Source organism: Cavia porcellus, unplaced genomic scaffold, assembly GCF_034190915.1.
Source record: "Cavia porcellus strain 051 isolate PalLab524CR breed Dunkin Hartley unplaced genomic scaffold, mCavPor4.1 scaffold_11, whole genome shotgun sequence".
Lineage (NCBI taxonomy): Eukaryota > Metazoa > Chordata > Mammalia > Rodentia > Caviidae > Cavia > Cavia porcellus.
In genome coordinates this window covers 55,527,951-55,555,941 of record NW_026947494.1, presented here as the reverse complement: position 1 = coordinate 55,555,941, position 27,991 = coordinate 55,527,951, and the positions used below count along the sequence as shown (strand labels likewise).

The following is a 27,991-nucleotide window of genomic DNA, read 5'->3' as shown; positions in this document are numbered from 1 at the left end:
TTTTGAAGATAACAATATGCAACACAACAATCATTGTTAAATTCCTATCATCTTGTTTTGAAAGCCTATATTATTGTTTTGGATTTTTGTTGTGGTGGTTGTTATTTGTTTGTTTCTTGTTTTTCTTTTCTGTGTTTTTTTCCTCTTTAAAATAAAAATAAGTAACTGAATGGATGACATCCTTTCTTCATTCAGTCTTTAGAAAGGCTCAGTCATTCTTTACAAACAGTTCTCACTGGAGCACAGAAAGCTAACAGACGGCCAGTGAAGGGTTTTGTTTAGTTTTGTAGTTTAGAAGATTTTGTACACAGTATTTATGTCTTCTGCATGTTGCAGACTATTTATGCTTTGCCCCGATATAACTATTTTATGCATTACAAAACAGTTACTAGTTCTTTAATAAACAATCATTTTCCCAAAGGAAAAGATGTATTTATGGGAGTGCCACCAAATCATCTCCTTCATATAAAGTTAGTTTAGCATATTCATGAGGAGTACATTTTTTTCTACTAAAAAAAATGCAAGCCATATAAGTAATTCATCTCTAAAATCTTCCAACAGACCTTTACAGACATTCCCATTATGCTGCCACTTAAAATGTATGCTTAATAGACACATACATGTGCATGCACAAGATTTTATAATACGTAGAGGACAATCTCAGAAAGACAAGCCTACATGCAGTGGTGTGTTATTCATTCAGAAGACTCATAAAACAGCAGGTGTGGAGGACGACACCATAAGTAAAGATTCAATTTAAATGTGCAAGCCCACTCAATCACCATTAAAACTAGGATGCTTTAAGATGAGGAAATTACAAGAGAATATGTATACAATTTCCATTAATGAAAAAGAGAAGCACCAGGTGGTAATTTTAAAACAAAGTAACGACCTTCTATTTTTCACTCTCTTTTCTCAGACAGCAGGTGGCATTTCTATAACAAAGATCAAAAATTTCAGAACTCTGTATTCCACAAGTACCTGTAACAAACAGACCGCTGTTTTATAAATTTAAGACAGTAAATCTTACTTTACAAATATCATTTCAACAATTAGAATATTGTTGGAGCTTTAGTTCTTTCGGAGACAAGAGATTCACCACTTACTAGTAGTTACTTTGGGGGATAATTACATACTTTCTCAGTCTCAATTTTTTTTATCTGTCTGATAAATACAATAACATAACCTTCGAAAATTGTTGTAAAGATTCAATGAAAAGACACACATCAAATTTCCTTAACATACATTCTCCTGTCCCTCCTCCCCCTCCTCCTCCTTCCCCTCCCCTCCTCCTCCTCCCCCTCCTGGTTCTCCTCCTTCTTCTCCTTCTCCTCTTTCTCCTCAGCTGATATCTTGGATTTTCAACTGGCTATTGTATGTTACTATAATTGTTTGTCTACATTACTTTTTAACCCCATTAGACTGAGCTACTTAGAGGATTCAGAGGATCATGCCACCCATTATCTTTGTTTCTCAGATGATAACCATTGCCCCTGTCATGTAAAAGGCACTCAACAAATATTTAGTACACAAATAAAAAAATGAGGTGATGTGACAGATCTCCAGACCTTGTGGACACAAGTCAAACATAGCCAAACTGGATTATTACGTAAGTTATCAAGTTTCAGAGGTGATTCAAGCTCATCTACAAGCTTGCAGAGCAGCAAAAGGGTCACAGAGAGATGCATGACTCAGAAGTAAGCCCCTTTAAACATTTTTAACTATAATTAACTCCCCATGTTTCAGAGCCTACTCCGTAGCTATAAGCTTTCCTGTCTTCTGGCCCAGGATATAAACACTTGACTTTTCTTTAGTGCTTCTAAGACAGCCAAAGAAAAGGAACAGAAAGAAAAATAGCCTCGAGATTAGAGGTCAGTTTCCCAAAGCAATCCCTAAGACATCTTAACAAATTCAGTCTATGAGTACAAGGCAAAAACAGAACAAAGCAAAGCAAAAGCAAAATTCGAATCACTTTGCCGAATAGGTCTCTAACATTGAGTTTAAGATATACACACCTGGAACTTCCCAACAAAATCCATAAATGTTGGGCCATGAACACCCTCCAACCATGTTAGTTTCTCTATGAAATAGATTTGAAAGCAAACCTGTTAAGTGGCAGGAGGAACAGCTACAAGCCACTGCCTGCTGGGCACACTTAGAAGAATAGAAGGTTTAAAAAGTGAAGTTTGTTTCTTCAGCTCAGACTGGGCATGTCACTCACTCACATGGGAACTAAAAGCACTGGCTTAAACAGGGCTACAATCCTACTGGAACAATAGGTCATGACGAGCTTCCTTAATGCCAAAGTTAGTGTTTAGAGTTGATTTCTGCTAACTGAAAGAAAGGGTAAAGGGCATATATATTTACACTGGCTTGAATACAATACTTCTGAATATGTGCTTCTGTGCCAAGAATCAGAACTCTTTTTTTCCCTCATGGATTTTTAACCTGGGACCCATTCCATTGAATGTTTGTATACCCTAGGAATGGCACCAAAAAGCTGCACCATAGTAAATGTGCAAGCCCACTCAAACACTGTAATAAACAGTGCAGTATCTATACTCTTTAATCCCCTGAAAGCTGATATGAGAAGTTAGATAAAGAAAGAAAAACTCCACGTGTTCTCATTTAAACAACTTCCCTTAAGAAGTTAGCAGTAGCAAATGATTTTCACATTGTCAAAGAAACAAACGGAGTTTACTTGCCAAACATCTTGGCCTTAGCTATGTTGATAAAATTTTATCCAAACCACCAAGATCTAAGGAATGAATTGAAGCGAACAGGTCTCTATTCTTAACAAGGAAATCCACTACTGGATTGATTTCCCAGGTTATTAATCTTTGATTTCCCTTCTCTTGATAGGAAAGAAGATACATGCTAAGAAAGAATGATATATGCAAATTATATAGGTTACAGATTAAAACTATGGCAACTTTTATAAAATAAGTCTAACCCCAGACATCAAGTACTAAAACATTCAGGAAATTATGACTCATAAGCACATACGCTTCTTTCACAAAGTCTGTAATAGCAACTAATACTCAAAGTACCTCGGACATATTCCATCTTCCAGCATGGCCCAGTATGACCACCTGAGATCAAAGGTGAAACATTCTCCTGCTTAGAGACTTATCATGTATGGAAAATGCAAATTCACAGGAGTTCAGACAGCCTGGGAAAATGATGTGCCTGTTGGTTGTTTTGTTACTAACCTGCCTTTGGGGAAGCTCAGGCTAATTTTCAATGAACCCGTTTTTAGATTGGTAAATTATCTGTGCTTATTTGGAGTTCTAGGATGAAAGCTATCAAGTACATAACCTTAGTCCTCAGAGAGAAAAATAAAATATATCCAACGTAGCTTCAGTATCTCTAATACTCAGTATCTGCTCTAGGTAATCTATTTGGAAATTTCTTTGATTTTTTGTGTCAAAAGTTTTGAGATTAGAAATTCTGTCTCAAGTTCCAACATCAACAAGCCATCCAACTCAGAGCTAAGAAATAACATTACATAATAGCCACTTAATGGCTATTGTTTTACAGCAACAAAGGATTCAATTGCCTTATTTCCTAGAACACTTTATTCAGTTGACAATTTTTCCCACGACAAACATACTTCTCCCCATTCCAGCCCTCCCCACATCTTTAAAGTAAAACGTTTAATGATTGTAATAGTCAATTTAAAGGTACTCATCATACTGCATTTTAAAAGACAAAAATGTGAAAGTGGCAAAAGTGATTTTTATGTAAGTTACAGGTCCTAAAATTTCCTTTGGATTTAATAGCCAAGAAATTCAGCAGTAGTGGAGTAATATTCTAATAGTGACTATTAAGGAAGAGACGCAGTCAAGCTTGAGAAATCAACATAGTATGTTCAACTCGACAGAAAGAAGGCAAGTAAAGACAGCTTCTACAAGTGCTTATACAGCAAAGTGGGGCTGGTAAATGCAAAGCTTTTCTTCCCTCTCTTGTCCCATGACCATAAGAGACTTCAACAAGTTACACAAATGTGACCTCTCAGATACTCATTCTGCGATAAAAAAGAAAAAGACAAAAAAAAAAAAAAAAAAAAAAAAAAAAGAAGCCTGGGGCTGGGGATTTAGCTCAGTGGCATAAGCGCCTGCCTTGCAAATGTGTGATCGTGAGTTCGATCCCTGGTACCGACAAAAAAGAAAAAGACAAAAAAAAAAAAAAAAAAGATACTCATGCTGTCCACCCAGGGTAGTTGTTCTCAATCTAATATTTTATTTCCCAAGACCTGCAGTTTGAACTTCTACGTCTGGTTAGAAACTTCCAGGGACACAGGAAAGAGCTAAAACCGTATTAGAGAACTTCAGAATACAAATGGTGCTTGGCCTACTACATGTCAAGATCAGCATACTGCCTCTACTTTTGCCTGCAATTACAGCGACTAAGAGACTCTAAATTGTAACAAAATCAGAGTCACTGATAAATGAAAGAACACACAAAGTCAGTAAAACGTAGAAATATAATAACTGCATATTCTTAACTATCTATTCACCTTGAAGTGCTGACCACTCAATTCTGTGCTCGGGTCTTTTTTTCCTTTAAGCCAAATCAACATGGCAGCTCAGTCTGAAGTGTATCACCTTCTCTAATAAGCATATCTAATATCTATCTATGTGGCTAAAACTCCCAAAACTCCTTTTTCTATTAACAAGGGTTAAGAATTTACATTTCAGTATTCCAGAATTCATAACCAAGTTCATGCTAAACTTCCTAACTTCCAGGCAGATAAAAGAAAAAAAGGATAAAATTCCAGAACTATGAGTATTAGTAATCATGAGAACCATTCATTTAAAACCTCTCTAGTTACAAAATGTACTGCAGTACCCAAAAACCATACCACATAAGCTTCTATTGACAGAGATTGTTTTTAATACGTGGTTTTATGCACGCTCTGTATCTACTTTCTTCCAGGTAGCCCCAGGACCATCTTAATATTTTGGCTCTAGCACCTAACTTTCAAAACAATTACTCAGTTTCTATGATGTCACTCTCAAATGACTAGGTTACTAGCAGCAAAGGCAGCTCAGATTAAATAGCTTTGCGTCTGCTCTCTCACTGTAGAGATGGGTGTGTAGGGGGAAGATGGGGTCCAGGGCCTCTGGTCCTAATCTCCCTGAGAGACCAACACTTCCTATTCAACCATTTCCTAACTTATATATAGCTTGAGCTATACCAAGTGTTCTCCTTTATGAGCATGTTCATATAGGGACTCAAATGATTTCTTGATCCCAGAATCTGTCAATTAAAAACAGAAAACAGATGGCCTCTATCCTGAACCTTATGACTGCCTCTTTTAAAGACATTATTTAGGTTCCTGATAACAGGATGTGTTTATAAAGAAAGGCAAGCAAAGCCATAGAAGAATAAAAGATTCTTTCCCATATTGTGAATTTATCCAAGATACTACCCTTTATCCCCATGCCTTGAGAAATTAGAAACACAACACACAACCACATAGTCCTCTCTCAGTGCTATCCAATTACAGTCCACCCCTGCCCATGGACAGCATGTTCCATATTCCATTGGCTTGTTTTTAATTAGCTTCTTTTAAAGTCTACTTTTTTACACTTTTGCAGGTCTCTATGTCCACCTTGGCCTTGTTCTCTTATTCCTTTTTTTTTTTTTTTTTTTTTTTTTTGTCTTTATCCTTTTTATCGGTACCAGGGATCGAACTCACGACTGCCTGCTTTCAAGGCAGGCACTTATGTCGCTGAGCTAAATCCCCAGCCCCTCTTCTCTTATTCCCTTCTTCCCGTCATTCCTCCCTTCCTTACTTGTCTCTTCTCAAAATATCTGCGTTATTCCAGTGGCAAAACAGTCTGTAAACTCCCATCCTAAACTTCCCAGTAAAGGCTAAAAGCACCACTTTGGAAATGTGCATATTCCTGCTTGCAGCCTCTCTACCTGGCAAGCCTTAGCAGGCCACAGGCAGAGTCAGTGATAAAATTCCTGCTGTGGTGCGAAGTGGCCAGGCTCAGGCCAGGCTCAGCTCAGCCCTGGGGTCGGGGCTTTTCTCCAAGGCTGTGACCAGATGAGGGATGGCACCCGGGAGGGAGGGCTGCCCTGGGGCTGCAGCCCAGCTAGAGGGAACATCAGCCACTGGAAGCTAAGTAGAGATGAGAGGGGGTAGAAGGGCGAGGCCTCTGTAGTGAGTCCCAGGCTACAGTAGAGAGCATGAAGAAAAGAGGATGAAAGGAAACAGTTATGAAACAAGCCCGGGCACGGCAGGCAGGGAGTGGGAGGAAATGGGCACAGGCACTCAGGGAGGGGCTGAGCCCACAGGTCAGATCAGGCTAGGCGAGGGGAGGCAAGAAGCTGCAACAAGTGGGCCAGCTTCCAGTCACCTGTGAAACAGTCACAGGGGAAAGCCCAGGCACTGGGCCCAGGCCAGAGAGCTACGGGTGGCGGTGTGGTAGGATTCTAGGGCTTTACAGCAAGGAAAACTCAACAGTGAACAAACATCCAGGAAAGGACATACATACTCACCGGCTGCGGTGAGCCTTCAGCTACTGGAAAGGAGGTGAAAAGAAAACTGTCATTACCAATTTGGGTGATGAAGTAGACAAGAAAGTGAGTAACAGTGAGTAAGGGGATATGATTCAGGGGTGAGGGCTGAATGTACAGAGGCTAGGACACCATGATGCACGGCCGCTGGATTTAGTTACCCACAAGGAGTGGTCACCACTCTTGGTCTCCAGTTTCTCCCTTTACTCCTGTTTCCTGTGACACACCCACCGCAGCCTATCACTCCAGAGCAACTGTTTTGGGCTGAAGTCATGAATGACTTCCCAGCTGCCAATGATAACACAACCTTCCCTTCAACTCTGTGGAGCAGGGGCATTGACCATTCACTGCCTGGGCCTTGTGATGACACTGTTTACAGGCTCTCCTGCTAGTTAGAGAGCTCTCCCCACTCCTGCCAGGCTACTGTTCCCATACCCAACTTTATCTCTGCCCTGTCTTCAGTGAAGCCCCTTCAGCTCTAGCTGGAGAGCTCGCTTATTTCTCTGAGGGTCCAAATGATGAGCCTGGGCCTATACTTTCTGGTCCAGCCTGCTGTGTGCCCTGCACTTACACATTCAGCTGTCTACATGGCCATATTTCATTCTGTCTTTCCTGCCTCAGAGCCTTCGATGTTTCCAGATTGCTATCCTTATTCTTCCCCCAGATGCCTCTTCCTGATCCTTTGGGTCCCCTTGAAAGGCCTTCCCCAACCACATTATCTAAAGCAGTACCCCCTCCTCACCCTCATGTAATTACTTCCTCTTCTCAGCTCTTGCTTAGCGTTTTGGAACATTGTTCACAATCTGTCAATGGACATATTTAGATATAGGGGAGGCCCAAACACTTTGGTGTCCTGTTCACTACAGTATCCCTTGCCCAGCCTGGACTAAGTAAAGAAATGAACACCCCAAGATACCCAGCATACAAGAAATACTAAACAAATACAGATTTAACTGTGTTGGAGGGTAAAAGGGGTGAGCACAAGTGGAGGTTCTTGTCTTCCCCACCCCGCAGTCTTATACCTACAGATGATCCTCCACTTCCCTGGTTCCCCAAGTCAAAAACCCAGGGCTACTGTGGAATCTTTGTCTTGCAGAGCTAATGGCTCATCTACTGCTATCAATTTTGAATCCTTAATATCTCTCCAAGTTACCATGTTCTTTATTTAGGCCTGCAAAATCTTTTAGCTGGGCTGCTGCAAAGACTTACTTTCTCACCCCTACTCCCAGATCTGAACTCTTCTGTGCCACCAGATATCTCTCTCACCCACAGGATAAAGAACAAACTGCGTGGCTCCCCTCCCCAGCCTCATCACTCTGCGTCATTGCTGAGTTGTAATGACAGGGATAATTCTAAGAGCTAAGGTTTATTCAGAGTTTTTATGTGCCAGTCATTGCATTAAGCAATTTACACATATAAGATACATTTTAATCTTCACAATAATCCTGTAAGTAATTTATTTACCCCTCTTCCATCGATGGAGCAATTTAAATCCAAAGAAACTAACTTACCCAATAGCACTGAGTCAAGATGTGGACATAGGTGAACCATTTGCAGACTGATCCCTTTATCCATTGGGCATGACTGCCTCTTCAAGCTCTCTGGTCCAGAAATACTGAGTTATGTTCTGGTTCTTTCATCTTCAACAATACTGAACTCTGCCCTGCTTCCTTCTCTCCCAGCAATAGCCAGCCATGTATAATCTCTTGACCTCAGTGTTGTCATGGCCAGCATGCCTTTATATGTATAATTTCTCCTGTTCCTTGAGAAGGCCCTGTCCTATCTGATACATACTAATCTGTTTTTTTAAAACTTTCTGAACTGATGTCTTTTCTGTCTCTCTTACACACTGGCTACTCCTACGTCTTACTTACAAATATGTTTTGCAAACACTTCTCCATTGCCCTGCTTCTCTGCTGCCCTCCATACTTGTCTTGGGGAGGCAATCTTATGGCCTTCACCTTGAATCAGTGCCCAGGTACACAGTAGGTATATTTTTTTTTTATCGGTACCGGAGATCGAACTCACGACCACCTGCTTGCAAGGCAGGCACTTATGCCGCTGAGCTAAATCCCCAGCCCCCCACAGTAAGTATTTAATAAATGTATATTTAACTGAGCTTTGAGAAAAAGGGGTGAGCATAGGTTCATTCATATCCAGAATGCCAGGACAGAAAGGGGTGAGCATAGGTTCATTCATATCCAGAATGTCAGGACAAATGACAAGTCTATTCTATATCCTTCTTATATATTCATGAGCAAAACAAACAGAAAAACTAACCAAGCACCACAGATGCTGAAGGGAAAATACAATGTGCTTAAAAATTCAATATATTCCAACAACTATAGCAAGATCTCTGAATGTACCTGCTGTTCACAGCAACTGCTGAGTAATACCAATTCAACAAAACAAAATTAAGAACAAGAAAACTTATTTTAGCCCATGGTTCTCAGGAAATGTATCTGCAAACTGGCTTACAGTGGCCAACTGAGTCGCAAACTGATACGGCTAAGAGTTTTACTGAGTTAGATGTCACCCTGGCTCAGGGATTATCACTTAAGCCAAATGAAAACATGATGGGTTTCTGAACATTTAAAATGAAAACTCAAACACTTTCTCAATTTTCCGCATTTTAGGACAACTAAGTTCACCTCAAAACTTCCTAACATCTTTCAGAAATCCACTGTAGCCTTTACATCGGTGTGACACTGACACACTGAAGGAAAAGCTTGGTCTTATCCCCCAAATGTTCTTAATCCAGTGGGGGGAAAGGGACATATGCTGTGTCTGTAGTGAATGTAGGTTCACTTTTACAGCTATTAGTAGATTTTCAATTAACACAACATCTATTGGTCTGTGAAGTTTAAAGTTTTCAAAACATGGTACTTTGACCTCAGTATAAAACAAAAAATTCGGGTCAATTAGAATTTATAAAGCCATATCTCTGTCCCTTAAAGCAGCAAGCAAGCAACTGCATTGAGGCAGCATAAAGGAAATTAGGGAAGCGGAAAAAAGAGTGAATTAGGGAATGAAATTAAGGAAGGGGAAAGAGTGAAGGAGTCACAATAAAGAACCATTTCTAGTGGTATAGCTCAGCTTTATAGCAAAGCTTCAGACAGTCTGTGCATCAAGACATCCAATGTCTGCTCTGTCCAAGACAGAAAAGAATAGACATACCATGCCACATTTGGAACACAGACTGAAAGACAGAAGGTTTTAGGTCATCAGTCATCTGCAATCCAAAAGATTGAGGCCTGAAAGTAAATCTGGAGGCTCTCTCCCAAGAACTCTGCAAGTCTGGGATCAATCAAGCCTCTGAGCAGGCAGATAAACCTTAAAAACTTTCCTGTGAGAGAAGAAACTAACAAACCAGTGTCATGGTGGACTGACAGGCAGGTGTGAGGGAACAAAGGGCTTGCTTGGGACTGATTATACAATTGCGGTTTAAAGCAGCAATCTGAGGCCATACAGTTGTGAGTTGTACAATACGTATTCATAGATTGAATTTTACTTTTGGATTGAAGATGTTGGTATCAAAGAACAGGATTGGATGAAGCCCCTGGATTACAATGTGAATCAGAACCGGTTAGGAGGGATAAAACACTGAATACAAACAATCTGCCTGACAAGTCAGCAAGCAAACAAGAAAGAAGGTGGGCTTATGCAGAAAAGAGGTTCAGAGGGCAAAGGTCATCTGACAGAGGGGGAGGACAAGGTGTCCACGCCTGGACACTGAGGACACCCTTTTTGAGACTGGCAAAGGGACAGGAGAACTTAGTGAGATCTTTAACGAAGCTGATCAGTCAGACAAGGACCTGAGTGACTTAGAGATGGGATTGTTGAGCAGTTAAGAGATATTCCAGAAAGGCAAGAGTCACATGTAAGAATATGTTTCACATCCTCATGAAAGGAACGAGCCAGAACTGACCACTGTCTCACACATTACTCTAGAGACAGCATTTGCCCTTCCTCTTTCCCAACCTATGTATTTTGGGTTAAGCATCCCTAATCCGAAAATTTTAAAAAGTATGCTCAAAACGTTTCCGATTTTTGGATTACTTTACATTAGGAATATTCAACTAATAAAGTTTATTCCAAATTTAGAAAACCTCCAAAATCAGGGATACTTCCTGTCCCAAACCTTTTGAGAAAAGATATTTGGCCTGTAAATATAAAGGAGGGCTGATTCTTTTGCAGCAGATAGCAATTGGATGGATGCAGAGACGATTATCAGAAAACTTGTTTCCACACTCTTTCAAGAATTCTGGGAATGCCCAGTAACAGGCTGTGACAACCTCTACTCCTGGGCAGAAAGTAAGAAAATCCATCTCCCTATTTGTTTTGATGAACTGAAGACATAGGTCCAGGTCTTTGGGATCTGAAATGACCTTTCTATGTACTCCCATTTTGTTGGGAAGAATATAGGCGTGTTTAGGAGCTAGGTTCTCCACTAGAGTAATTTTCTGAATTGGAGGGTTCAGAATAGACAGATATTGCCCTGAAGCCAGGGTTGGACCAGCCTGAGAATTCCTTTTGCTAGGACTCTCACAATAGTAGTATCCACAAGTGGGCAGGGAAAAGAAAGACTCCAACTGCTCTCCAGGATTAGACATAGGAATATGGCACCAGGGCAGTCCTAATTCCCAAGGAACTAGCTCCAGATAAGAGTAGAAGCTGCCCTGGGAGCCAGGACTGTGCCACCTGGAAATAGAAAAAGCTCCTGCCACACTCAACAATTGAGAAGTTACAGGATTTACTACCACGAGGAGCAATCGCCTGTTCATACCTCGCCCTCCAACTGTATTGTTTTGGAGACATGGTACACAGATGACACAGCTTGAACAAAGTGACCAATATTAAAAAAGTTTCTTAATGTAGTATATCCCAGAACAAGAAAAGCACAGTATCTGAAGAGCACAACTTCAGCATACAACATAGTTTAATGGTATCAACCCTGTTCAAGTCGCATTAAAAGTATAATTTAAAAACCTGTTAGATTTCACACACATGCATACACACATATGTTATTTGTGAGGGTGAACAAATAGTATGTCTGAGAGTACTGTGAAATGTAACACAGACCATGGGAAACTTCAAAAAGAAAGTTTTTCAAAGTATTCCACATTTGCATTTACACTAAGAATAGCTACAGGTATAAACAAACGGAAAGAACCATTTTCTTGTGTTCTTCAAACAGTGGAGCACAGAGATTATGAAGTTCCAAATCTGATAGCCTATATCCTGTTTATGTGACTGTAGCATCTCAGGCATGTTCATGTGCACGTGCAAGGCGAGTTTCTATGAAAAACCAAGAATCAGTACCTAACACATCATACAAGATTCACTCCACTAAAACCATGGCTGTGCTGCTCTCCCGTGCTGGATAGAATGTGGTGGAAAAATGCTCCTTTAAGGCCATATTCTCTCACTCCAAGTGGCAGCAAACTAACTCCAAACTGCCTTTCACATGCATGAGCTTCATTTTGATTTAGTCTGTCAAACATGTTGACAAAATGAAAAGAGCAGTCTTGTATTAGTAATAAATGCCAACAAACCAGTAAAAATCAAAATGGCAAAGTTACGCAGATCTGCCTCTGTAGGCAGCCAAGGTGAAACAGTCTTAACTTGGGCTATCTGTGCATCCCATTCTTATAAAGACATACTGGAGGGGAACTCCTGAAAGCTGTCCAAAGAGTACCAGAAGGCCTCGTGCATGGATCAGTGCAGTGGAGAAACATAAGCAGACCAAATGGCCAGATTAAGACAAAGTCAACCCCCAACTCCTTCTGCACTGCCCACCACTCAAAAGGAACCCTCTGAGCAATCACACTTGAGAAGGGGAACTCTGAGCGGTGCACTCCTCAAGATCACCCGGAAGCCACAGGCCTCGGAACACCTGAAACGGTGGCCCCCTGCCGAGGCATGAACTTTTCAAACTGTCACCCAATAAACAAAATCCTGGTTGTCAAGGCCTCCTGGAAGAGAAAGCACTCCCTCCCCCAGCGAGGGATCCCGCGTTTTTACCTTTGTGTTCGCCGGAGCCTGTTCCCACTCCTCAAATGAGGCAAAGTAAAGTTTGAGAGCACAGTCCAAAAATTGGGGTCAGACATATCCATTTCTTGTTCTCGTCAATTCACAGCGAGTTCAAGGCCATGAGACCAAAATGGGGAAAGGAAAAATTAAAAGTAAAAATATAAATAAAAACAATTTTTAAAACCAAGGGAAAAAAAAAAAAAAAGACGCCTGAGTATTAACTCCTTCTCAAGAAAACGTGATGGGAACTAGCTGTGAAGAGCAACTTGGAGCACGTCTGAGAATCACTCGTCCCGTCCCAGCCTGTAATTAATACACAGCCATCTCTCAAAGGTTCAGGAAACTTATTTCCTCTCGGGTTTGCCCTCTCCTAGAGAGCTTTGGCCAGCTATAAACAGTAATTACGAGAGTTTAGCCGTGCATTCTGCTCGAAACGCTGTCGGTGTGTGATTCAGTCCAAGGTACTTTGTCATCTGTTTGGCAGATACCACTTGCAGCTCCGGGCGGGGGGAGCACGACTATTTTAAGTCTGGTTCCTGCGGGCTGTTGCTTATCAGCGAAATCACTCACATCTGAACATGCCCAGTGCAGAGCTGCTTGTTGGCATCTACATACAAGGAAAAGAATTTGAGTAGAAAAGGATCTCCTTGCCCTCCCCCCTCCTGGAGGAATGAAAAGGAAAACTTAAAAGCACTTTTAGAAAACTGGCCTATGGGAGGACTTGAACCTGACACCTCCGTGGTGTGCTCTCCCGGGGTCCAGCTGGCAGGACCCCTCCCTACCGGATGCTTCCCCAGCACTGGGGAGGGCTCCCAGGAAAGGGAACAGGGCTGGGTGTGCAGCTCGGAGCAAGCGCGGGACACCAAGCATCCTCCTCCGCTGCCGCTCCCCCCATCCCAAAGCCCGAAATGGATCCGTCCCCTAAAATAAATAAATAAATCCTGCCGCTGCGCCGGAACACGGCAGAGTGTGTGCAGAGCACACCTGAAGGCAAACCAGTGATTCACTGCAGGGCTGAGCACCTTCCCAGGCTCCCAGGGAACTCCCCATGACTCGCAGCAGTGACGCCGTGTGTTACTCAGGAAAAGCAAGCAAGCACGAAGCCACCCTCCCAGAGAACCTCGGTTCAACTAAATTTATGAGTTTACATCCATTTGATGGATTGCTACATGCATACCTATTTGGCTTCACGGATGGTTACTAGAGATTTAGGTAATGGTCAACCACTGTATCTAAATACAGTATCTGACACTGATTTAACAAATGCTAGAACTATTTTTCCCACTAAGGATGATGGAGCTTGAAAGGAAGGAGTGGAGAGCTGGGCTGAGTCAGTCATTGCTATGCCTTTTGAAGAAAGCTATGGTATTTAAATACCCCCCCACACCATAAATACATGTATAAAAGAAAAAATTAGAAGTTATTGTTTTAAAATCTGATATAATATAGTTGAAATAATGAATGCTTAAAATTTAAGCAAAATTAAATAAAACCTCTTAAAAATTGACTTAGCTTATCCAGTAAATAAGGAAAACAACTCAGAAAAGTAGGAAGATAAAGAAAAAAAGGAAGACTATCGATTGACAAAAAAAAGGGGTAAAGAGAAGTTCTCTGTGGGGTCTTTCAATTCTTATGACCCATAGTAACATTTTGACACCAAGGACTGTAAGAGTTTCAGAGGATAATTCTTCTCCACAGAGCTTTTTTAGTATATCTCCATGCATCCTTAACCTCCCCAGATCCCTGATCTTAGCCTACCCAGATCCCTTTGTGTACCCCAGAGGTACACAAAGTACAGTATTTTATCAAACTGATATTGGAGAAACCGAGACTCAGGTACATTCAGAGACAAAACACACTTTCCCAAATAATTGGAGCTTTAGGGTAGTATTTTTTCCCTATACTAAGTCATCTCTTGTTTTAAAAAAAGTGTTCCCAGTGGTATAAGCACAGTCAGCCTTCCTCTAACCACCTCTGCCTGCGTGAATTCAGCCACACTTGGCCTGGAAATATCTGAAAATGAAATGGTGTCAATACTAGACATTTACAGTCCTTATTCCCTAAACAAGATAGCTTATCAACTATTTATAAAGCCCTTACTTTAGATACCGTAAGTAATCTAGAGATGATTTTAAGTATACAGGAGTATGTACATGGGTTATATGCAAATACTACACCATTTTACATAACAGACTTTAGCACCTGAGCACTTTCGTATTCTCAAGTGTTCCTGAAACCAATTACCAGAGATACCTGGGAACTATGAAAAATGATTTTTTTAGAGACTGACACAAAAATAGTCCCTCTGCTCTAGAACAGAGCTTTTCAATTCTGACATTTTAGCCTGAGTAATTCTTTGTTTGGGGAGTTTTCTTGTCCTCTCAATGATGTTTAGCAGCTTGCCTGATCTCTACCCACTGCAAGCGTAGTGACAATCAAAATATCCATAGATACTGTCAAACATCACTTGGGGGGAAAAATCAGCCCTGGTTGGTAACCACTCTCCTGGATAAAGGATAGGTGCTGTACTGGATTTGAATTTTGGATCCAGTACATACTATGTGTGACCTTAGGCAAGTCACTTCATCTCTGCCCATTTTCCCCAAGTGTAATATGGGGTACATACAGGGACTAAATCTTAAGAGGCTGACATAATAAATGGAAATAAAACAATATACACAAACGTCTCAATCCCATGTCTAGCATACACTGCATGCAAATGTTGGCAATACAGAGATGATAAAAGATACGACCCTGCAGACGAGAGCCTGCAGCAGAGGTGACCTCACAGTGTACTCTCCACTCTCTCAGGCCTTGAACATGACTCAACCCACGTGCTGATCACACTGTATTGTAATTGTTTACTGCTGACTTCATATTAGTCTGTGAGTTCCTCAAGGCTAAAGCCACATTTCATTGATCTGTTTTCTAGCACCTGACAGCCTGTGGTTTATATAGGCATTTAAAAAATGCCTTCTTGAATGGACACTTCGAATGCTCAGGTATCTACTAATTCTCTTAAGATGCACTGAAATGATCAGCATTAACAGATAAACTGTTTTCAAAGAACTGAATTTTTAACATCCCAAGAGGGTGTTATTAAATTCTACAGACTTTCACTTATGGATTCATTTCTATTTGTATTTATAACTGAGGACTGTAGTGCTAACAGACCTTAGATCTCAACATGGCTCTCAGAAATGTCATGGCCAAATCCAAATCCAAGTCCTGCCTCCTTATTCCACACACAAATCCAAGAAAGAACTTTCTGGATTTGGTTCTTTGGGGTGGAGGGTGCTAGGGATTGAAACCGGGGACTCAGATGCTAGGGAAGTTCTCTATCACTGAGCTTCTCTCTGAGCTGTGTCTGCTCACTTTTTAGATTGAGGACTAATTACATATTATAGGCTACCCAGAGAAGAGCCATCAAGATGGTGGGAGAGGGCTTAAAACAGTGCTCTATAAACTATGGGTTGAAGGCTCTGTCTTCTGTCGAAATTACAGAAGAGAAAATTTAGTACATGAGCAATAGCTGTTTGTTAATATTAAAAGAACTATGTGGAAGAGGTTTTGATCCAAAGGTGAAAAGCCTGCACCAAGGACAACTGTCCTGCCAGAGAGGGAGCAAGTGGGACTCAAGCTCCGAATGGTTTTAAGACTTCATGACTTCCGTAACTCCCTACACATGTAGTCATGGTGGTCTTTATGTAAAAGGTAGTTGGCAAATGTTATATGATTGACAGAAACTACAATGGATAAATCAATGGCATAAAACATTTATTCCTTCTCTTGACTGAACAATGTGGCCTCCAAGCATCAGACGTCACTACTTAGCAGTTTGCATTTGGAGGAATCTAAGCAAATTCTCAAAGGGATGAGTAAAGACATAAATAGTTTTAACTACACATACTTTCATATGTTTTTTACATTTAAAGGGTTTGGGTGAATTCGAGTTTTACTGAATCTAAGAAAGTACACAAGGAGCCAGAAACAAATGACTTAAAATAGTAAAATACCTGATACATTCCCACACGCATTTAAGATAAGAGTAGGTGTGACATTAAAGTATAACTTGTCTTCTAACCTGTTTGACTTGATTCGGGAACCTATGATTCAGAAAGTAAAGTAGTCAGTAAACACAAGAATTAAAATTGCTAGAACTACTAACATTTTCCTACAGACAAAATAATTATACAGGCAGAATCTTAAAGTTGCAATCTTTCATTGCAACTGCAGTAAACATTGTAGAACTAAGTAGAAATTATCAGAAATTATTAAGAATATAGCTGGTCTAGGCCAACGTATAGATACTTAACAAGATTTTCTAGTTATTGCACAACTTAGGCTATACAATGGATAAGGTTAGTGATCCCGAGTGCTTATTCATCTATCAAGATGAACTGTTTTACTGTTTTTCTGATAAGAGTAAATGAAGTTGAATAAGCTTGTCCCCTACTGAAATGGTAGCTTAGGAAACAGTGAGTATATAAGAAAGGAACAAAATCTTTCACTTATTTACTCCCCTCATATACCAAAAAACCAAACCAAGACAGAATAAAACAACAAACAAAATCATACACCAGCAGCAGGTCCTTTTTATTGTTTTGAACCTGTCTGTCTTCTTTCTCACCTGTGCTCCATGCCCATTGAGAAAAGTTCTCCCTAGCCCCCAACTGTTAGAAGACCCACTACGGCTCACCTTGAACTTGGACACTGTGGGGTTTGGAAAGCTGTAAACTTCTAGGAGAGTCTGGCATGGGGCCATGTTCAGCGTCAAGACACGAGGGAAAGTAGGATCCATACTGACATTATGGAAACACCCAATCATGGCCAGTCTAGGAATTCTGCTAAAAGCTAACTTTGACTTTTTTGTAGACCACCTTCAGCCTACTTACCTAGAAATCACTGCTTCCTAAGGCTGTCTGCACCTACGGGTCCATTTTGGTCACCTTCTAAATGCTGTCTTGAGAGTTTGAGAGTAGAAATGAGAACAGACTATCCCAAATTATCAGTCTTCAGGAAATAACACTAAAAGTCTGGGACAGAAATGTGAAGAAAGTTTCATCAATGAGCAACAGGTTGAAAGAAAACTGTTCGAGTGTTATTAAACTAATTCATTCTTACAATACTAAAACATGGAAGAAGATAATAAAGTAAATAAAAATGAACTTGCTGAGTTATATCTGAATGCTAAAACCGAGAAACAGATAATAAGCAGAGTTGTATCATCCTGGGAATATTACTCAAATTTAAAAACATAATATCATAAGAGTCATAGTTCTACAGGGAATGAGCAAAACAAAGAAAACAAAATAATGTAGTAGTTTTCTTTCTTGATAGAGAACTACATCATCCACAATAGTAAGGTAAAGGATAAGATCCAAGAAAAGAAAAAAAAACAAAAAACAAAAAATAAATAAACAAACAAAAAGCCCACAAAAGCTGAAGACAGGCCAGGATGGGAAGAGAATGCAAGGCTGTCCTCAGGCATTCTCTGGATGCCAGAAGAAGCACAGGTTTAGAAAGGTATCAGATAACTTTACAGGCTCTAAGAGGAGAAAATGAGCAGGTAGGAGAAACGAAAGGCTCTTCTACAAGAGCGATTCCCTGATGGATGTAATAGATAAGTAAAGAAGAATGTGAACATGATATGAAGCCCACAGCGTCTAGTGGGGTAAGGACTGAGAATCGCTGCAGGATTCTGCAACAGCACCCTTATAGTCTCTCCTCCGTACTGCACGCAGGGATGGTCCTAGAAGAGGGCTATCCAAGGCTGAGTCCCACTGCACCTCCTAGGAGAGAAAAGATGCCTCATTCTTGTAGGGCTACAGAGGTTGTTCTCCATGAAGGAAGCTACTAGTAGAGATCCAGAGATAACTGTGTCTGTCTTGTAAAACAGCTGTCTGGAAGATCTATCAATAAACCACATGGAGCATTCGCTTACAAACCAACGATGGGGCTGAAAGCAACATTCAGAGATAGATGCTATCATCTCACAAATGGGAAGGCTAACCCTACATAGCAAAGTAAAAGACAATAAAATATAAAGCTACAGATCTTCTGCAAATGGAAAGGGGATGAAGAGATGAAGGAGCCAGGCTGTGATGGTACCGCCCTGTAATTCCAGCATTCAGGAGGCTGAGGCAAGAGGATCTCAGAGTTTGAGACCAACTTGGGTTACACAGTGAGTTCAAGGCCAGTCTGAACTCCATAGGGAGACCCTGTCTCAAAAACCAAAACAAGGCAGAGAGAAGGAGGGAAGAAGAGACAGAGAAAAGGAGGTGAAGAGGAGAAGGAAAGAGGATGAAAAAAATTAAGATGTATCGTGTATGTGTACTAACTCCCCTTGCGGAATGCAATCACCATGTACTACAAACGTGTACTAATAAAAATTGGGAAAAAACAAATTGAACTTTGTTGCCATTTGCTCTAGGAAGCTTTCATGTGAGCTCTCTTCTGGGCTCTGCCTCTGAATACTTCTGCAAGAAAAGGTTCAGTGACTGTACCAGAGTCAAAATTGGTTTGTGCATCAGTCCCTTTTAGAGTAAAAGCTCCTTGAGCCTAGGGACTGCATCTCCTTCATGGTTAAGTCCTTCATAACACCATTAGGATGAATGTTAAGACAAAGGAGAAAAGGAAGGAGAGAGAGAAATGAGGGAGAGAGGGAAAGGGGGTAGGCAGGGCAAGGAAGAAAATGAGGAGGAATCCATCCTCAATTAGGAAGATGACTGACAGCAAAGTTCAGGCTAGAAGCCTGGTATTTTGAAGAATGACCCTGTGACTATTTTAAAAAGTTTTATCTATTACTCTTTGAACTTCATGGTTTTGTGAGTCCATTTTATTATTTATACTCTACCTATTTAGGGAGGTTTACTGTCTCACACTAAAAAATGCCAGAGATCAGGGACCATGTACATACAACTAAGTAGAGGGGTGTGTATACATATATGTGTAGTACACATGTAACTATGCATATAGTTATACGAGAAATGCTCGATGCTCCTGGATGGTAACAGTGCACACTAGTCATTAATCAGTGTTTTATACTCTTAGTCTGGAGTTAACTTCAAGGACACAGTGCTTCTGGATCGAGAAGCTTCCGTCCAAGGTATATCATCTCATACAGCTTCTGAGCATGAATTATAGTGTAATTACAAGATCTGTCAGTTAGGTTTAAGTGGGTCAGTGTGGTTATATTTAGGCCTTTAGTAGCTAAACCAAAGAGTTTGTGCAATAAGATTAAGGTTAATTTATCAGTTCTTCTTTTCTTGAGTATTTTTTCAGGTGAGATAACTATGATTATAGAAAATGATCCCATTAACATGAGAGGTAAGTGTGGTCAGGAAGGTACCATAAAGGAAAACACCCAGACAGAAGTAGAAACCTCATGCTTTTGCAACATTTGGAATTTTAGACCACTGTTAAGGCAGATTCAAACTGTCACAAATTGCAATGTCATTAAGAACATGAACGTTTGAGCCAAGGAGTTTTAAGTAAGTACTTATTTTTATTTATATATAAATTTACATATATTTATGTCATCTTATATACCAAAAATGATTTTAAAGAAATATTAACCCATAGAGGAATAAATATAATGTTAGCCACGAAGAGATTATTAGCTATCCAAGAAATACTATTAAAATATCGACCTGATACTTTTACCCAAATGCAAACATTATAAAATGATAATACTTAACGTTGATGAGGGCATGGAGAGGTAAGTACTTTCTACTAATAGTCTAGAAAGCAATCTGGAGAATAAAAGCATACTATGTATAAAAATGCAGATGAATATTTAGATACATATATATGAATACCTACCTATATATACATAAAGACATGTAAGTATATGCATGTGTATATACACATATAATATACAATTACATATGTATGTCTGAACTATAATTCAACAATATTTAAATAAAAATATAATCAAATAAAAATATAACCAAACATGAACCTAAAGATGTATGAGTTTGGAAATTAATATTATAATTCCTTATAACTGCAATAATACCAGGGGAAATAGCCAAAAGACAACAAGACAAGGCCAACTGTTCATAAAGCCTAAATCAACCATAAAATGAATCTTACACTATTATGGTAACCATAATTCAACCATTATAGGTTGAATAACTAATTCCAAAGATATCCAGGTTCTAGTCCTAGAAACCTGTTACTTTATATGGCAGGATGACTTGTGTAGATGTGAATAAGTGAAGGAGGCTCTGTGACAGCAGGCCGGAGGGACATTTGAAGAAGGCAGCATTGTGACGCTGCTGAAGAAAGATACTATGCTATGGGTTTTGAAGATGGAAAACAAGGGCCAAGAGCCAAGGAATGCATAGACTGCAGCCAGGAAGGTGGGCAAGGCCTGGAAACAGATTTCATGTCAGTGCTTTAGAAGGCGCTCGACCTCGTGGGCACCTTGATGTCAGATTCTGACCTCTAAAACACTAAGAGAAGAAATGTAAGTGGTTTTATGCCACTAAGCATATCAACTTATTACAGTAGCTAGAAGAAACAAAAGCAATAACGTTTTCTAAGACTATGTAATAAATAGGAAATGCTCCTGAAATGATATAAAAATGGAGCTGCACAATCCACATCTTTAAATGTTACATATATGATTATATAAGAATAAAAACGGAAATAAAATGTTTTAATGAACATCTGTGTGAGATTATGGTTGACAATATATTATATCTCTCTCGATATAGATATAGATATAGATGTAGATATAGATATAGATACAGATATATTTGGAAACAGGCTATGTAGCCCAGGCTGCTTTCAAACTTGCCACAATGCTCGTGCCTCAGCTTCCTAAACTCTGGGCTTACAAGCACACACAACCATGCCAGACTTGTTTTTATATTTTTGTAAGTATAAATTTTTCGTTATTCAACAATTTCAGTCATCAGAAGCCCACATACTGGACTTTCTTGTTATAATGACCTAAAAGTTCAAGTTTCTGAGAGTGTTAGAAAACTTCAAAAATTTACAAAATTCAGAAAAAATCTTTTACCCTGACATTATCACAAATTGTAATGGTTTTCTGACACATGAAATAAAATGCAGGCATATAAGCTCTATGAGCCCTGAAAATAAACACTAACATCATTTTTAAAAAGAAACCTTTCCTATTCCCAGGAATTTAATAATATAAAAAGAAAAAAAAAATCTCTATTTGCTAGACATAAATCTTTACCTGTCTAAGGCAACTGGGAAAAGGGGAAAATAGGTATTTTTAAAACCAACTGGGCAATAAATCCATTAAAAAGGTTTTCACTGAATATATACATTATTATTTCCAGATTGGTGAGGCTATGCATTTGTGTGAACAGTTGTGAATTCCAAACTTGCTTCCCTAACTTGTGTGGCAAGCTTTATTTTATTGCTCAGAAAAACTAATAACTCTTGAAAAGCAAACTTACTTTTAATACTATCCAGATGTGTATACAAGAAAAATGATGTTCTTCATTGCAAGCTATAGCCATAACTGAGCACGCACAAATTTGTAATTTTCCATGAGGCTAGAAAGTTGAGATTTAATAAAAAAAGAAAGAAAATTGAGGTTTTATTCTTTCCTTAGGTAGATGGTAAGGATTGAAGAGAGGACAGTAAATTTTCTTGGTTTTATGAAAGAAACTCAATTTAAGGTTCATGGTGATCAAAAACTAATAACAAGTTATTGCAGTTAATGAGAACTATAACAATAGACTCAAGTTAATCACTATAATGACTTGGGTAATGGATAAATATCTATCAATGTGAAATCAGAAGTATCTCTATTAGTGGTCCTTACGTAAGAAAGTACATATAAAACCAGAAGGAAAGCTAATACATTACGTGTAGAAGAACAAAAAAATCAAGAACAGATAACACATACACAGCAGAAACAAAACTAAAGTGAACACAGAAAATCCCATTTAAAGTGGAAGAAAAAATGTGCTAGTTTGGAAAATAGGAATAAAGAAAAGAAAATCAGGTAAAAGTTTTCACTGTACGTAAAATGATTTTTAAAAAATTCATGTTTTCCCTACTGTGCATACCCGGCCACAGCTTCTGTCCTTTCTTACTTGGGTTAATCTGGTTCCATTCCTGCTTCTCAGTGCTCTATCACGGTGGAACTTTTCTTCCAAACTCACTCAGTTCTAACATATGCAGACAATCATATTACTGCCCCATGAAACATAGGTCAAAGGGTCTCCATTGTTCCACAGCAATATATGGTTTGCATCCAACTACCATTGAATCGTCTAGAATACGTATTAGAAATGCAGAGATCGGGTGTGTTCTCTAAAACCATTAATTTAGGAAATTTCGAGGTGAAGCTCAGGAATCTGCATTCCACCAAAATGTCTAGGTGAGTCCCCTGCACATCAGAGTTTGGGATGCATTCACTGCAAAGTTAAATCTTCTTCCAGTGGAATACTTCATGATATAGTCCCTTGTTATCTTTCCAGCCTCATCCCTTGACATGTGTCCCTTTGTGGTTTATGCTCCAATAATAATAAAATATGTACTTGTCAGAAATGTTGAATTACTTTAAACTTCCCAGACCCAGGAAACTCTCCGTACCTCATTGCCTTTGCACATTCTGTTCCGTGTTCTTAGAGTTTCCATTCCTCTGCATGAAAACTTCTGCTCATCTTCAAGTGTGAGCAAGAAGGTCACCGCTACAGCAAAGTTTGCCTGACGCGCAAGTGAGGTTGTTTCATTTTTTCTGGCTCCCTAGTGAATTTTATGCATCGAATGCCTTCTTTACAGCACTCATTCTATGACATGTTTACAGGTCCAGTTCCCCACTAAGCTTCAAAGTGCTCCAAGTACAAGGACAGATTGTATTTTCTGTGTTGGCTTCAAAATACAAAGTAGATACTCAGCAGAAAGAATGATTGTAACATGTTACATGTAAACATGTTATTTTCTAAGGTTACTTTAAAAACTGTTAATTGTTTTTTTTTTTTTTTTTTTTTTTTTTTTTTGTCTTTTTCCTTTTTATTGGTACCAGGGATTGAACTCACGACTGCCTGCTTGCAAGGCTGGCGCTTACGCTGCTGAACTAAATCTCCAGCCCCAAAACCGTTAATTTTTAATTTCCCTAACATTTACACACAAACCATGAGTACACTTTATACTTCCAAAGCCATGTTTGCATTGTTGGATTTTTTTTTTTAAAGATTGCCATTATGAACATTCTTTTTTTTTTTGTCTTTTTCCTTTTTATCGATACCAGGGATTGAACTCATGACTGTCTGCTTGCAAGGCAGGTGCTTATGCCACTGAGCTAAATCCTCAGCCCTCATTATGAACATTCTTATATAGTGAGTAATAAAAAGAAAAATAAAAAGTTAAGCCCATGATAGGTGGGCAGATTATAGTGGTTCTTTACAAAGTGATATTTTTAAAAAATCACTAGGAGATTTTTACTTAAAGGCTTGAAACTAAATATTGCTGGGAAGATGATCAACACACAAAACCCAAAGCAGAAAATAAGTGAGAATTAAGAAGCTGTTTCATTTCTCCACAAGGTTTGCAATCTCCTGGCTAACCACTCACAGCCCTAGCCTCCTGACCCAGATACATCAGCTTCCAAGGTAAAAATCTTCCATCGCTTTTAAGGAGAGTGGTGAGGATGACCAGACTTTAGCCCAGCCAACCTGAGTAACATTGGACAACCAGCTGCCTCCGTCCATCTCCTCTCCCAGTATGCTTTTCCTGTTTAGTGAATACCCATTCCCATACTTGTTCTCATTCTTATTCCACAGTCACCTAATTCTGCCTAAGGTTTCAACCAATTCATGTCTTAGTTGATTATGTTGGAGATGTAACCACCCAATTCTGTTTACATTGTAGAGAGAACTGAAAATTTTAAGGAAAATTACCATATCTAGGTGATTGGGGAGACTGCCCCACCACTAAAGTCTGAGTTGGGCAAATAAAAAATGCTACAAATCAGATTCTGGTGGCAGGCCTTCCAAAGAGTGGTGATCATCATCAGCGTTCAGATCCAGGACACTGAAAAGGCTGCTGGTCCCTGATACAGACACTGCTATCTCTTGTTTTCCACAAAGTGACCAGGGGTAAATGACCGATTTATTAAGTATGCAGGCACCAAAAATGACAATTATAAAGCATTATGATATGTTCCATAAAAAATAATGGAAAAAAGTATTAATGCGTTTTGATTTCAATCACATGCAACAGAAAAAGATCTATAGGCTTTGTGGAAAAACAAAAACAATTCATCTAATACATGTTTGAAATTACTTTATTTCTGTTATTGTTTAATATATCCTAAAACATAACCATATTTTAACAGTTGCCTCCTGGTCTTTAGTAACTTGCCAATTCTTCCCCCTGAAGCAACACTAGTTACTTTTAAATCACACTGTTAGAAACAAAAACAGAAAATGCATGAGAGTCCAGGCTGTCTGCAGGTGAACTTTTAGGCAGAGACAACCGTCAGTGTTCAGGAACACTAAACTGTAAGTTCCTCGAAACTAAAAAAATAATCATCATTAACATTTTGCATGATACCAGATGCCACTGTCAAAGGCCTTTCTCTCCTCTCAAAAGAATTCTCTCCTAATCATACTTCCTAGGTGTCTAGTACTACAGCTTTCAAAACATCTTTGAAAATTCCTAGCTTAGAAGGATCTATCCAGTAATTCTGTCCAGAGATGTGGTAGAATATATTTAGTGAGCTAACAGGTACCTGTCCATTTTTTGTATTATGACAAAATACTTAAGGCTAAACATTTCATAAAGAGGCCTATTTAGCTTACAGCTGTGGAGGTTCAAGAGCATGGCACAGGCTTCTGCTTAGCTCTAGTAAGGACCATCTGGTTACATCACAACATAGCTGCTGGCCTCAGGGCTGGAGTGTGTGTAAGAGGAAAAAATTACATTCAAAGACAGAATGCTTAAGTCAAGCCAAAAAAAAAAAAAAAACCTGCCTTTGTACAACAACCAGCTTTCATGGGAACTAATCAGGGTCCCATGAAAACCACACTGATCCTTTCCAAGGTCAGAACCTCCAAAGACCAAACCACCTTGTATCTCCCAAAGGTTCTACCACCTCTTAAAACTGCCACACTGAGGACCAAGTTTCTAATTCATGGGTGTGTGTGGTGACAAGCTCAAACCATATTCAAACTCTAACAAGTTCCTTGAATCTGAACGATTGTTTGCTGTTTTCAGCTTTACAGGAAAGTGAACCCAGCTACATGGAACCAAGAGCTCTCACCTAGTCCCCCAAATCAGACAGGCTGTTTCTGATGTGCTTTAAAGACAGACAGGTAAGGGAAGATGGGTCACATCACCATCCAGCATGTGACCAGTGGATGTGCTTGTAAGTTAATAGATAAGTATCTAAATAAGGACAATTTTCGAAAAGGAGAAAAGAAATTTTTGAGAGATCTCATCAATTTCAGATATGCCATAACCTCGTGATTTTCTCAATGTGGTACAGTCCACGGAAGGCAAATCAAAGTACAAGTGGGAAACAATAACCAGATGAACAGATAGTGAATGCAACCCAGATGGTTTTCCAACCAGACAGTAGGTATCAGAAGACAGTTTCACTCTTAGAGTCTCAGTATCATCCTTGCTCCCAACCCATCGATACTTTGGGGCAAGTTAAGAAGCAATTGCTTTTTTGAAGGATGATGTGATTAAAGTTCTGTATTTCAGAATCATGATTTCCTGGGAAGCTTTAAGACAATTCTGAATCTGCTTAGTTTTATTTTTATCCAAAGAATCAGTGCTTCTGGAGGTAATAACTGAATTCATAACATGTTCTTTTCTAAGAAATAGTCCAGTAAATAAAATGACAATATTTGTTTCACTGATGAAATCACATTAAATCTGTCAGATTCTAAGAAATTCTGGAGTTGACTCATACCTGAAAATTTACAAGTCTATTTAAATGCTTAAAAAATAAAAAACCTCATAGAGAAACACAGTCAGGTAAACTTACCATCAACAGAGAGACAAAGTAAAGAACAGACTGCTCTTGAAATATGAAAACAAATTGACTTCATAAATATACTTCACATTAATGTTTATCATCAATTTCAAAACAAATCTGGAATCATTATATTACTAATTATTATTAGTTCATTTAAAAGAAAGGTATGTCTACATTGTTTGATCAGTTTTTATGTCTATATCTTGTAATATGAGCAGCTGCTTTGAAGATAACAATATACAATTGTAAAAACCATTGTTACTCTCCTACAATCTTGTTTTGAAATTTTGCACCATTGTTTTCATTGTTATTTTTTTTCTTTTAAAAAGTCTGGTACAGTTTGTAAAGTTGTACAACAAAGTCTCTTAAAAGAGGTCAAGTTTTTATTTCTTTGATCAAACAAAACATGTAAAGCATGAATAATAAAAATCTATGGATAATATAAATTCCACTTTATGAAACCAGTATAACTTCTTGCCACCCTGAACCTCCCAGAGATCTCTTAACAGTTGGCAAATTCTAAGTCTCAATTTTACTTCCTTTGTGTTTCCCTGTGAAACCTGTGAGGACTTGCTGGGAATACAAAGATGCCCTCAGGTATTCAGCAAGAATAAAACTATAGAGACAAATTTCTCAGCTGCTTTTTATATATCTACTCTGAGTATTCTGGCATGGATTTACACATTAAAATGAACAAAAATAAGATATAGAATTTAAAAAAATTATTTAAACCAATTTAAGCTCATCTAGAAATTTATTTTAACTTAAAAATCTATCATATTCATTTACCTTAGAAAAAAGTTTTTTACTCCTCATTGGTTTAAAAAAAGTGTTGACCTAATGTGACCATGTTTTTTTATTGTACTCTTGGAAACTCTTATAAAAATTTTTCTGAAACTGTATTTCTTTCTCCAATGGAAGTGATTTCCAAATGTCAGTAAAGGAGAAAATTCCAAGGACTATATTTGTTTACCAGTAAGAGCTTTTATCAAATCCCCACCTGTACTGCTGTTATCCTCCATTGTCAAATACCACAGGCTCTTCCCACTTTGCTCACATAAAGGGGCGACTGTGTACTTTAGTGAGACACTGAGATCTGAAAAGGATCAGCAACAAACAGCTCCCTCAGATGTTCAACCTAATGCTGTTTTTGTAGGCTTGATGAGAACTGACTTCTTAAAGTGAAAAGAAGGTGCCTATACCAGATTAGGAGAGCCAGGAGGCAAGGGAGAGGCAGATGCAGGATGAAAGTGCATCTGAGAATCTAAGACCAGACAAAAAGTCTAGTGTCTTTAAAAAGCATTGAAATACTTAAATTCTCGCCTTTGGAAATGCTGTCTAACATACTATCAAACAAATACAGTACACTATCATCCTACACCAAACATTTTCTTCCTGTAAAAAACAAGTTGTATATTTTTGCTTCATATCTCAGCAACCCTCACA

The 27,991-nt window shown here is 39.0% G+C and overlaps 1 protein-coding gene across 14 annotated transcripts in view; it reads right to left on the bottom strand.

Annotated features, from left to right (window-relative positions):
* Mast4 (microtubule associated serine/threonine kinase family member 4) overlaps window positions 1-27,991 on the bottom strand; it is a 541,638-nt gene that overhangs the window by 141,647 nt on the left and 372,000 nt on the right. The window contains exon 1 of one of the 14 annotated variants that reach the window (XM_013144428.3): window positions 12,556-13,161. The exons of 11 other annotated variants lie outside the window; for them this stretch is intronic. In XM_013144428.3, coding sequence (XP_012999882.1) covers window positions 12,556-12,647 — 92 coding nt within the window. In that variant the 5' untranslated portion in view covers window positions 12,648-13,161. Of the gene's footprint in view, window positions 1-2,015; window positions 2,078-12,555; window positions 13,162-27,991 lie in introns of those variants that run through there. 2 more of the 14 variants (XM_013144430.3, XM_063258282.1) reach the window with 2 other exon arrangements.